The sequence below is a fragment of the Numida meleagris genome, chromosome 6 (assembly GCF_002078875.1).
Source record: "Numida meleagris isolate 19003 breed g44 Domestic line chromosome 6, NumMel1.0, whole genome shotgun sequence".
NCBI classification, from domain to species: Eukaryota; Metazoa; Chordata; class Aves; order Galliformes; family Numididae; genus Numida; species Numida meleagris.
In genome coordinates, this window is record NC_034414.1 from 18374911 (window position 1) to 18387863 (window position 12953).

At 35.2% G+C, this 12953-nt stretch overlaps 1 protein-coding gene across 11 annotated transcripts in view; it reads right to left on the reverse strand.

Moving 5' to 3' along the window:
- The window catches only part of SHANK2 (SH3 and multiple ankyrin repeat domains 2), a 344725-nt gene that overhangs the window by 253125 nt on the left and 78647 nt on the right, over positions 1 to 12953 (reverse strand). For all 11 annotated transcript variants that reach the window (XM_021402182.1, XM_021402180.1, XM_021402178.1 and 8 more), the window contains one exon: positions 6880 to 6946. In XM_021402182.1, the coding sequence (XP_021257857.1) occupies positions 6880 to 6946 (67 nt within the window). The remainder of the gene's footprint in view (positions 1 to 6879; positions 6947 to 12953) is intronic.

Here is a 12953-nt window from a genome sequence, read left to right on the forward strand (position 1 = left end):
ACAAAACCAGACCACAGCATTCTGAGATCTGCAGTAGTTGCACTAGCTGTTACGCATCGTCATTTCTCTCCTTACTTTCCTGCTCAGAACTTTAGAGAAAGCCTCAGAAATCACAGGCTATGAACAACTACTACATAATCTACTATACTTTGCTTTGCCTGCAGTTTCATATCAGATAGTTTAGAAGCTCTGATCTACAAAGCCCACATAAACAACAAATATGTTAATATGCACAGAACAACACTGAAGTTCAAAAGGCAACAAGAACAGTCCACTTCAGCAAATGAAGTTTAAACTTTGAAATAAAACTAAACAACTACTGCACTATTTTGTGCTAAAGTATATGCAGAAAACAATTTACCTGTGATCAAAGGGAAAAGGAAAACTACTGTAAGTTTTTCAAACTCTGTCCTACATTTCAGTATGTAGTTACATTAAGAGATAACAATTCCCAGTTTTCCAATTTGTTTGCTCCTGCATACCAAGACTGAGCATATGACATTCTATTTCTTGTAACGCTTTGAAGAAAAACAGATAAATAATAGCAACAGATTTATCGCACACCACTTCGTGTTTGGTTGCAACCCATCTCAGAATTAAAGTAAAATTTTTTTCCTGTGGACATTAGGAATAATTATTAATTTAATAGATATTAAAATTAATACTAGTATTTAAACTACAAAAAGGAACACCAGATTATGGCAATCTACCCAAAATAAGCATTTAAAATGTGGGCAGTGAAGATCTCTGTACCATTGCTATCCTGATTACACTAATATTAATCCCTTTTCCATGTTAAAATACCCAATATCATACGAAACAGGTTAATGTTACTTCCCTTCAAACAACAAATATACATGGCTGTAATACACGACTGTGTCCCTTTTTCTTCTATTAAGTAACATGGGATAAAAATAGAACTAGTCGTAGCGTGCTGCTGACAGTTTGTAGACTTTTAGTCTTTTGATTTACTGCCCTTTCTTGTTTCTGCTTTTATCTTTGCTGGTGTGATTTCTCTTAAAGAGAGAAGTATTCTGCAGGTATCTGATTTATGAAAATCAGAAGTGCTAAAAAGGTTCTCAAAATAAAAATAAAAACAAAAAAGCAGAATATTCATCAGGCTGGCTAGCATTTAATAAAAACATTTGCATCTGAAAAAAAATCAAGAATGCTGACCTCAATTACTCTGATCTAAGAAAGTGGGCCAGAAAAGCAGTTTTTACCAAAAACCTACTAGTATCTTTGTCTTATAAAAAACCTGTTTTGCTTATCCTACAATAAAATGCATGTTTCTTAAGCTATTTACAGTCACAATTCCTATAAAAATACATACTTATGTTTGAAAAATGTTTTGTATAAAAGCAATTGCCTTGCGTGGAATATGTATATTTTAAAGGATAAGCCTACTATATTAGCAGACTTTCAATATTTAAAAAGAAAATCCATGTGAAAGCACAAACCATCACATACACATCTCTGCATAATTATAGAGGAATACAGGAACTCTGACTTGAAGCCTAGCAACAGTATCCAAGTATTAGTTAGTCTGCTAATCAACTACCAAAAACTCACACATCAGCTCAATATGTTTCATTTTTCAAAAGCAAAAGCGAACAAAAATAAAGCAAAAGAATCCTATTGCTTCTAGCTTCCGAGCTGCTGAAGGACAAGATGCACAATATAAAACAAACCTTGTTCACTTGAAGAAGAACAACCCATGTCATTTAATCCATCTGAAAATTCATCTCATCACAAAGAACCAAGGCAGAAGACACATTTAAAATAGGTTATCCAAGTCAAAGGATTATCAACTTGAAACATACTTAAGATCTGCATATCTGTATCTAATGAAAGCTTCAATATTCTTACATGTGATTGGGTTTTGTACCTCCATCCTATAGAAGCCATAGTAAATTCTGTATAGCAAAAGCTCCCTAAATCTCCTGTGCTCATTTACTCACAGACAGCTGCAGGCTGGATGAAAACAAACAGGGATTAACTTTTCTGTTCATCACATCTTCTAATCCATTACTTTCTCTTATTTTGCAATAAAAAAATACATAAAGGTAAACAAATTATAGATGTACTGAAACTAATTTTTTTTTTTAAGTTTGAAAAGGGGCGTGGTTATTTTAAAGTGACATGTAACTGCTGTGCTGCACATCAGGAGTGTGTGTAATGTTTCCTCAGTGCAGAAGAGAAGATGGAACAATAGTCATAATGCTGCAAGATAGTTCTGGGTTCCAAAGACTTTCATAATTAATAATTAGAATAAGCTGCTTTGATGTTATTATTCCTTAAAAGACTAATTTAGTGGCATGATGGATTGAAATAATCTAAGAAGCTATGCTAGTCCTTCATACTGCATGTAAAACAAGTTAAGTACCATACGATTATAGGTTTTCTTGCTTTATAAAAATATCATTTTATTTTGTTTCAAGTAGGATTACTTTAAAAATGATACGGCAATTTCCATTCACCTTTTGAATATCTTTCAAGAAAGCAAAAGAGATTCCCTGATATTTAGAATACCATATAATAAATAAATACAATGAAATCTGGATCCATTTTTTAATCCCTCACTGATACACTTTTTCCTCTGCCTTGAATAATCTATTTTTATGTATGATTTGGTCTTACAAAAAAAAGCACCATTCCCTTCAGATGAAACTGTTGTGAACTTCACCTGTTAATGATAGCAAGGTGTCTTTTACTGTATTAAGTGCCAGGAATTATTTGCAAAGATCCTATATGTCTTGAAACACTCTTAGCTTATCCAACTGAGCAGCCTCCATAGGACAATTTTATGCAGCTGAGTTTCCTGGCAAAATCTCCTCTTTTTTCCACATCACTAGGTAGATACTTTAATCTGGCAACATTTGAGTGACACAAACAGCCAGCACACACCCTGGAAGATCAACCTTATCTTTGAGTCAGAAATCACATTCTTTAGTAATGTGGGGTCATCATTTTTGCCTTTTATGACTCTGAAATAGGCATTATTAAGTTTTATTCTTTTTACAGCATACTGTCAAGTATTACAATTAGTGCAGAAAAGCTTCTCTCATTTTTGCATATTTTTTCATTATTTCAACATATTTGTCTGATCTAAGTGCTTTGTAATAAATAAAAAGGGAGAGCAATCTCTGTGGGAATTAATCTGCAGAAATTCTTGAACTTTCAGAACTTTTGAACTGCAGAACAGTTCTGAATAGTTCTGCTGTAAATTATTTTCTACTGCTAGAGAATACCTTGATCATTTTCCACTTGTGCAGCTTCTCCATCATCTTCAACAATAAAGACAGTCTTAGCACTACAATTTGGCATCGATCCAGACCAGGAAAAAAAAAAGGCTTCCTTTAAGACATGAGATCAGTCTCTTCTTAACTGAAGAATTCCAGACTTTGTGTATGGCATGAAATGGTAACCTGCTCTAAAAGCCAATGAAAGTGTATTTGGCAGCCAAATTTGGAATAGTTAACGAGTAATAATACACCAAGTGCTTAAGCATGCAAATATATTTATGTAGAGTTATTGCAGACCAGCGCACTGAGATGTAGTGCTGTTGCTGCTGGCACACTGCAGCCACCTCCCACTACTGCACGGGCAGTGATGTCCTCCTGTGGAAAGACTGAGGTGTGGTCTCTGCCGCTGAACAAAGCAGCTCATTCATGGCAATGCACGGCACAGGACCATGAATCATAAGCATTACATTACTGCTGTTAGATCCTTGTAACTGCCGTTTTGGCTACATTACTCGAAACAGCTTTGTGACTACTGAGAAACTGGAAGACACCCACACAATACCTTCTGCACTGAAAGTACAAATGACTTCCTACTGCAATAGTTTGGGACAATAAATTTATCAAAGAATAATGTTAATTAGCACATACCAAAGCAGATGGACACTGATAATGAAGTCCTTCGGTGTTTAAGATATTTCAATAAAATATTTTTCATACTAGATATATTAGCTTGAGAAATGTAAAAACTTTTTTCTATTACCAGATAAAAAAACGCTCTTGAAACTACTAAGGTAGGTCCAGCCTCCAATCAAGCTCGTCAATTAAAATTTTCCCGTCCTTAAGATAACAACTAGGAAAGTAGGTTGATTTTTCTGAAAAAAAGTATCATTGCCATTTCTATTACTTAGGTGCATTTAGGCTTCCATTTATAAAGTAACTATATGGAAAGATACTGAAGATTATGAAAAGTTAAAAATATTAGGTCACAATCTTTCAAGAGCAATGTGGAGTTTCTTTTTCTGATACATCACCAATCCCTCCTGTGAAAGAACACTACTGTGAATAATCATGAATATGATTGGCAAGTTTACTGTTAAATGATTGAACACCTCATCATCTACCACATAAAACTTCCACAGGCAAAGGGCACCCACACAAAGTTGCATATATTCCAAAGAATTTCCTGAAGTTGTAACTTGTTATTTTAGACTCATTTAATAATCAACAAGGTTTAATGAACAAGTCCAATATCAGAGTTCAATACCTAACCGAAAATACTTTTATGGATAAAATGGAGTATCTTGAGAAACTTCATCTTTTATCCCTTGTCTTTTCTTCTTGAAGATACTTCTCTAGCTCTTTGCTATTCGCTCCCACTCTGTTGCTTCTGTGCTCAGAGAAGGTGCATTAATGAAAGGATTTATGTTGGAATAGATCCAAAATTACAGGAATATATAAAGAATAAGCAGATAAGTAAAATAAGTAAAAGTCAAGCTGTTGAAGTTTAAATGCTGACATTATTCTGCAAATTCTTCATCGTAATAGCTATCAGCTTTTCTGCTCCGGACATTGTTCTTTGATTCCTTTATTTACTTTCAAATTAGGAAACATTCCAGAGATAGACATTTTGATGACTACTGGTATTTTTCATTTTATTTATTATTGTTTGGTTTTTTTAGGTAATAAATCTAAGGGACAATATCCAGCTAAATTAAATTAGCTGAGAGAAACAACATGAAGTAATGCTTGCCCCTTCGGACAAATCTACTAATTTAAATAGTTATACACAATAACCAAACTGAAAAAAAGCAAGTGAATGACAAAAGCACCAATGTTTCCATTTTTCATTAGGAAAGCGAAGGCATAAGGACAATCAGGAGAAGCTTCCCATAAAAGTTTTTTTTTTTTAAATAGAAATCACAAAGAAAGTTTAAACAGTCATGAACATTAAGTTCTGCCTAAAGCATGAGCCATGCAACTATCATTTTTTTCCTGAACTGAATCTCATCCATCTAATATTAAACTACATTACAATCTCTCTTATATAGTAACTCAGAATTGGCACTGATTGGGGGGGGAGGGGGGGAGGAAAAACGATGACGTCAAGGTCAATATAGTTTCATGCAAGCCAGCTTAAAGTCAACTGTCAATAAGAATAACATAAGCATTACTTACATTTTACAGTTACTTATATTGGAAGCGTAGCATAGTTAAAAATTCTAAGTATTCCTTCACTAGATTTTTTCTTTCATTGTACTTAACTATTTTTAAGAGAAATAATACACTTAGGAAGACATAAAATGTAATATTGTGCGCTGTCTACCTGCAGCACTTGTTCTGCACTGGCTGCATAGGCAAGTCAAAGTACCAAGAACTAGCACAGCAGAAACAAATAGGACTATTTGAATCTACCCAATCATTTCAATTCATTTCAAGATCTTCACAAAGTTCTAAAACCATTAACCATATGTAAATATAAACAAGATGCTCACTGCATTAGGAACAACTGGTTCATTTCTGTTAATTTTTTTTACATCAAACTATTTATAAAGACAGAAGGAAGAAGATACGTAGAACAGAGCTATCCCACTTGTCAGGTAAAAACCTTCCAAGCACGCAATGAACTGCAGAAGCAAGAGTTTTCTGCAAAACTTTTGTGAAATTTCCTGAGTTATCTCAATGCATACTGCAAAGAATTAAAAGTATCACAGTGCTACTAAATTTCATATGATGAATTTTCAAATATATCCCTACAAAGCATGTGCAGCTGGGAGGGGAAAGGGAAGAGAGATCTTAACATAGAGCAGTTCTTTCTCAGACCTGAGCTGCGTGTGAGTTGGCTCAGTGTTCCACATAAATAATACTATCAAGTCATAGACATGCATCATGGAGTTAAATCAGTGCAGGCAACTATACAGACCCTCCTACTTCAAAGCAAGTGCCTTTCTTAGTACAACAATTTTTCTGTAGAGCTTTAATTGGTTTCAGTTAAAGGATTTTAATTAATCTGTATAAGAAATCACTTTATTGAAATTACCTTTATTTTAATGGCAGAACTCGCTATGTAAAAAGATCTTTAAAGAGCCTAAAGGTTTTGTGTTGAGGGCTCTTAACGCCTGTCATTTGGAGCTGCTGTAGACTTTGTGCAGTCTCACACACCACCCTCAGTGAGAGGAAAAGTTTTTATGGACATGGATAGACAGTTTTTGCCATAAATGAATTCAGTTCCAGGGAAGCATCTTTATCTTCCTCTGACCAATTATTATTCCTACGTAAGAACTGCTTTAGCCTGATGCTGAAGTTCAAAATAGCCATCAAGAGCCAATTTAGATCTGCTGGATATGGCCATGTACATTTAATCCATTAGAAACTGGCTAATTCATATTCATAAAACATCTACAACTGTCGCATTACCTATCAAATTCTTTTTCAGAGAATATTTTGAAAACATTTCATCTTTTTCTCCTACCTGCATTTTTTTTTTTAAGGGAAAGTTACTTCTAAAATCTCCCTGAAATAACACCATCACCAGCCTCATAGGGATATCTATCATAAAGATGTTGAATATGATTGAATAAAATCTTGGTTCAAACATGAATAGCTTATTTTCAGTGTTTGTAAATATTTTGCTTACCAATATCAGCTTCCCTGTGATTCTTGATATATTCGGCAAGCTCAAAATTTCCTGCTATTATGGCCACCTGAAGGATCGTAAAATAGTTAAAATTAATACAATGTCATAATCATTAAGTAGGAAACCATGAAAGTTATATTACTGATAAGCATCACACATATTTCATTTTGCTAAATGGAGTAATTGTTTATTTCTTGGACACTTCAACTTCCATCCTTCAACTGTTGCTTCCAAAATGCATTATGTGCAACATTATGATATTACAACCTATTTGAAAAAGCACGGCAAGTTCCCCAGTTACCCAATAAATAAGGCTGCTGTGATCATGGATGTCTCTCAGGTGACCGCTATAAGACCTGCGGAGCTTTTCATGTTGTGACAGTCAAAAGCAGCAGTGAACATTAAATACACCCCCAGCACTCTCAGGGCTATGCTGATGACTGGAGAATTGTACAATAGCAGGCTCTGAGAGAGATATCTAAGAAATTATTTTCCTTTTTTTTGCTCCTCCTTGTTCCTTACCTGAACATTGAATCAGGAGCTGCACTGCAACGTACGTGGGATAACCAGGAAAGTACCAAGAACTATAATAAGTCAGGTATCACTAAGACAGCAAAGATGACTCCAAAAGAGAAACTTCTATAGTTTACGCCTATATAAAGTATTTATTAAAATACTTTACAGAAGTATACTTATTAAATTATACTTCTGAAATAAAGAATTATCTTTTTATTTTATTTCCTGATTGTAAAGCATGGATGCGTGACAGGCTATTTCAAGTCCTCATCTAAATGATCTTAAAAAGAGAAATATCTCCACTGGATAGAAAGACATTTGCTTATGCCATTGCTACTTCCTTCCTTCTTCCTCTCCTGCTTTACTGTGAATACCCATCAGTTCCCTTTCCTTCATTTATTTGGAAGCTTTCTTTTCTCCCAGTGTCACTATGTCCTTCCTAATGTTGGTAGAAGTGATACACTGGGCTCACTTTTCTCATAGGAGCTTCTGTATATACACAGTGAATCACAGAATCATTAAGGTTAGAAGAGACCACTAAGATCACCTAGTCCAGCTGTCAAGCCATCACCACCACGCCCACTAAAACACATACCTAACTGCCACATCTACACATTTAATGGACACTTCTAGGGACGGTGACTCTACCACTTCCCTAGGCAGCCTGTTCTAATGTCCTACGCCTCTGAGAATAAATTTGTCCTAATATCAGAACTTAATGCAGGCAGAAAAAAATAAATCTTACTTAAGGAGTCCCCTGGATATAGCACTACTGTCATTCATGAGAATGAATTTAAAATCTGGGGAAAATTCTGAGCTGATGACCAAGAAAAATTGTCAGCTGAACCATTCAACTAATATCAGACATGAAGAATAATGAAAAGGGTGACATATTCTAAGTGTATGAGGTACAATTAATATAAGCAATATTTTTTTAATGTAACAAGTGTAAGCTTAATCTTGCTCTTACTGCAGCAAATTTCTTTAGAGTCAGTTCTATTTACTATTAACTGAAACAAAATAATATGGAAGCCCTCAAAAATGAAGACTTCATAAACTTGTGACAAGCTACAGTTAGAATATCTTGACTATTATGTAGGTAAGAGTTTCCAAATCTGCTTTAAATGGTAGACTCATAGCAGGCTTAAATCATAAGTTACATTCAGGACATCTATTTCATTTCAAAATAATTACATATATTTTCTGTGCTTTTCATTCAGCATGCCTCATTTCGTACTCTGTATCTTTTCTGCCATTAGTGGATCTTGGATAGGCCTTGGGCTTTTTGTACATCCTACTAGAGCACTGGAACAAGTCTCATTAACATGCAGTCCTGTGATGGGTGTTTGCTGCAGGAATGGGTGACCTGTCTTAGAAAAGAGAATTCATTACAAAACCCCGAAATAAAGCCAGATGGGGAAAAATTGACAGATTATCACGCTCTCTTCTCCATTCTACAGTCCTCCTGGTGAGCTCATTTTAAGGCATTTCTTTAGACCTAAGACTCCCATTGCATTAGTTCTCACGCATCAAGTTATCATTCATGAAACCTTTCTGGAAATCCTTGCAAAATAACTCAGATCTAAATAAATGTTTTCAAATACATGGAAGTAATCTCTGATTTATCTCACAGTCTTATGCAAGCAGCAGTTGGTTTAAGGAGAAACAGGCTGATCTGGTTCAGGTTGTAAAATTTACAGGTTAGGAAAGTATAAGCAAGCCTCCAAATAAATCACTATGTTTTAAGTATAATACAGTATCAGAATGACTTTTTCAGACTACCAAGGAAAGCTTAAAGCAAACAGCAGAACATACATTTATCATGTTTACATCCTAAATCCAAGTCCCCGCTCTTTTTTCTTTTTTTACTGTTTTTCAGATGTTTTTTTCTTTGCAAATTGTTTCTTATGCCATTACAAAATTCTATCCAACATAAATGCTAAATACAGTAATTAAATTTGTTTCTCATTTCAAGAGTGTTTGTGATAGCAGAAGCTCTGTTCTGCATTTACACAGCTCCTAGCAGTTCTATTCAAGAAGTATACATTTGTGATTTAAAATAATCTCCAGCAGACAGCTATGAGCATCGTATGTGCAATGTAATAATTTGTCTTTTAAATAATTGATGCACATAGAATAGCAGCATACTTACTAGAAATAGTCATATAATTATTTTCTCATTAAAATATTAAACGTAAGGAAATGTTTTACTTTGGGCACTTCTCAGTTGTTTTAGATTAAACAATGGATTCTTGTAAGCAAAATGTATTATTAATCAATAACACTGGTTCTAATCAATCCCACCTCTTTTAGACTGCAGTCGACACAGATATATCATAAGATTTCTGCATGCTATATTATCTGCAAAGATCAGTGACTTCAAAGAGAGGTAGATGGATATGGTGGCACACTGCCACCTCATCATCAATAGAGATAATTATCCATCTGAAAATTAATATTTTAGCCATTAGTCAGAACACCTGTATTCCAGAAACTAGTCATAAAAAAAATCTGCTTCTCAGCATTGATAATATATCCAAACCTGGTTCTCAGCCTTCAGTGATCAGCTTCTGAAGTGCAACTTATCATTCAACCTGGCCAATTGCACTAGAAGAATAACGGAAAAGCTGCGCAAATGCTGCCTGTTTAACCTCATATTCTGCAGCCTGCCTCATAAGAACAACATTTGCATACACATCAGGGAGCGTTAAGCAAGCAATAATACCTTTTGTCTGCATTACCATTAATTGGCATGCAAAATTCAAGCAGGGAATTCAGCAGTGACAGGCAGCTTGCTAGACAGCCTCCATGTTTCTCAAATGAAAGAATGTTTGATACAAAAAAGATTTTAAAACTCAAGTAAAACATGTTGTTCAAATGATAAATACATTTTATTACTTGGAAAAAAAGAAGGCTGAGAGACAGCTTGACAGAGAATTGTTTCTGAATCTAGCACTGGATTCAGCAAGCTGAAGGTATCAACTCTTTTAATTCAATTTACTTCAACTCAGTAGAAACATTATGTAAAATTCCAGCAGCAAAAATGAAGGCAAGTATGGTAGGATCTAAAGAAAGCAAGAAAAAGTAAAAAAGTACAAATATTTCTTGGCATAATGTCAATGTGCTTCACTTGAATTTGATGGGTAAAGAGTGTGGGAGAAAGTGAAGTCAGAGAGAAATCTGAAAGATATAAAATTATACTCATTCAGTTTTTACAGTTGCAAACTAAGCACAGTAGCCTCTTTTCCACCAAAATTTGTCTTGAACAAGAGTACCAGTGTGATCAGACAAAACTATTAGAGTGAATGCATTAGGGCATCACATGGTCTTCATACAATCAGAACAAAGGGCTTCAACCAGTTCAGATCTAATGCAAACTGAAGTGGTGCAACATTTTCCTTTAATTAGCATGAAAACTTGAGCAGAAATTTACTGAAGTTCTGTAATTTCATTGTATTTTAGAAAAAATATATTCATGTACTTTTTAAAAAAATAATGGAGTTTGATTTCTAATTTGCTTGTTTTCAAATATCCATACTTCTCTTGCAAGGATGTTATACAGTCAGATTTCTACTTGACAGGTCACTGCATGAAAGAAAGTTTTCTTTGGGTTTTTTGGGGGGTCACAATACATCTCTTCTTGGCAGTAAAAAAAAACAAACAGCACAAGCAGCAAAACTATAGTGAAAGTTTCTCCCAATTCCAGTAGGAATTGGATTCCAGTCATCAAAATGCATCACATGCATGTTTCCAGACATGAAATATTACCATGAAAGGCTGGAGCTAGCACTTTACAGCTAGAGGCTAGCTACAGATTCTGTTACACTGAAGCTTCAAAAATTGCAGCTCTTTATAAACAGCATATAAAGCAGTCTTACAATATTTCAAGTTCACGTACTTAGTCAAATTATTCTGTAAAACTTGATAAAGTCTGGTTATCTCCTCAGAAAGTCATTAATCTATGATTTCCACTCAAATCTGTAAATCCTTTAACCTATTTTTAAAGGGCATATTTACTATGCATTGGTTCCTAAACTAGAAAGTCTGCTCCTGCAGCATCCCAGAACAGTAGCAATGAATGTCCAGCTGAAAAGCACAACTAAGCAGTTCAAGTGCATGCTTTCTGACCCAGAGTAGAGGATTTTATCTGCTGCATGGACATCTGGTTGGGATCTCCAACACATAATAGTCTATACAACACAGGTAATAGCAATTCTCTTGATTTTCATATCATCATTAGAGGTAATCTTGTATGACCAATAGTAACCAAAGTTAAACATTTATCAGCTCCCTCACCTCTGTGTCTATCTTACCTCACTCAGGACGAAAATATAGGCCTCAAATATTTTCTAATTACATTTGATAACATACAGGGTTAATTTGAATAAATACATACCCTTACAACAGGGAAGCGAGCAGAAAGCAAAGCAAAGCCAGAAGACCTGTGTAGGAGGTAATTCATACAAAATAAAACAAACTAGACTTATGTAGATAGAATAACAGTAACGTCTCCTACTTCTATGATGTCCTATCTTCATAATGTCATTGTAACAAAACATTAATGGAGTCACTGAAACCTGTCAGAGCTGCACTGCACTCAAGTCACAGGGTTGGTGACCTACTGGGCAGGGCAGTCAAGCACCGGTCATTGCTGTCAGGGTGCACATTGCAGAGTGGGCCCAGCAGCTGTGCATTTACACCAATATTTGCTTTGTCTTGGAAGAAGCAAAGCTTCTTACAGCTGCCCTGTTGTCTCACTTACTGTCTTACAGACAGATGTTTCTTTTCAAACTTAACTAGTGACAGCAGTTTACTGTTTGTCATGTCAGCAACCCAGTGGTAATTAAGTGGCAGCTCAGTGATGCAGAAGTTTGAATGAAGTGGCTGTGATTCTTTAGGCTGGAGTGAGGAACAGTGAGAGGACAGGACACCCTGTGATTGCTGGTCCAGACACATCCTGTGGGAGTAAAAGTCTAACTGGTAGGCAGGGTACCTCCTTCTCCTGGCACAGCATTATTTTCATCTTCTGGTTTTCTGTTACTTACAGTGATAAAAGTTCCTACATACAGGCAGTTTTTAGGTTGGCTTTCAGAAGTCAGTCCAGAAATCAAAGATTTGAAGCATCTGCTTAGTTCTGCTTTCCTGAATCTTGTTCCCCAAATAAATTTAGTTTAAATGAAGGCAAATAAGTTTACTCTGTATATATGTCAGAGCCTGGTAGGTGTCCAGAGGCAGGTTTCAGTGTGAGAGATCCATAACGGCTTTCAGACTCTAGACCAGGCATAAGCAGCAGTACTGTCTCACAAAAGGCTCTCTTTTCAGCGTGGAAATTGCAGCTGTCAATATATCACTTACCCTCAAGCATTTAGATTTTTTGAATCATAATTCATGCAGAGCTTTGTTCCTCTTGGGAAATTGGAAATTATATATACACTTTACCTGTCACTAACCTTTCACAATTGATTTTTTTCTGCTCCTGAGATGTATCACCAGTAGAGATTATATTAAATTAGAGTAAGATCTTTGTAGCCTGTTAGCAAATACAATTTTAAAGCTTT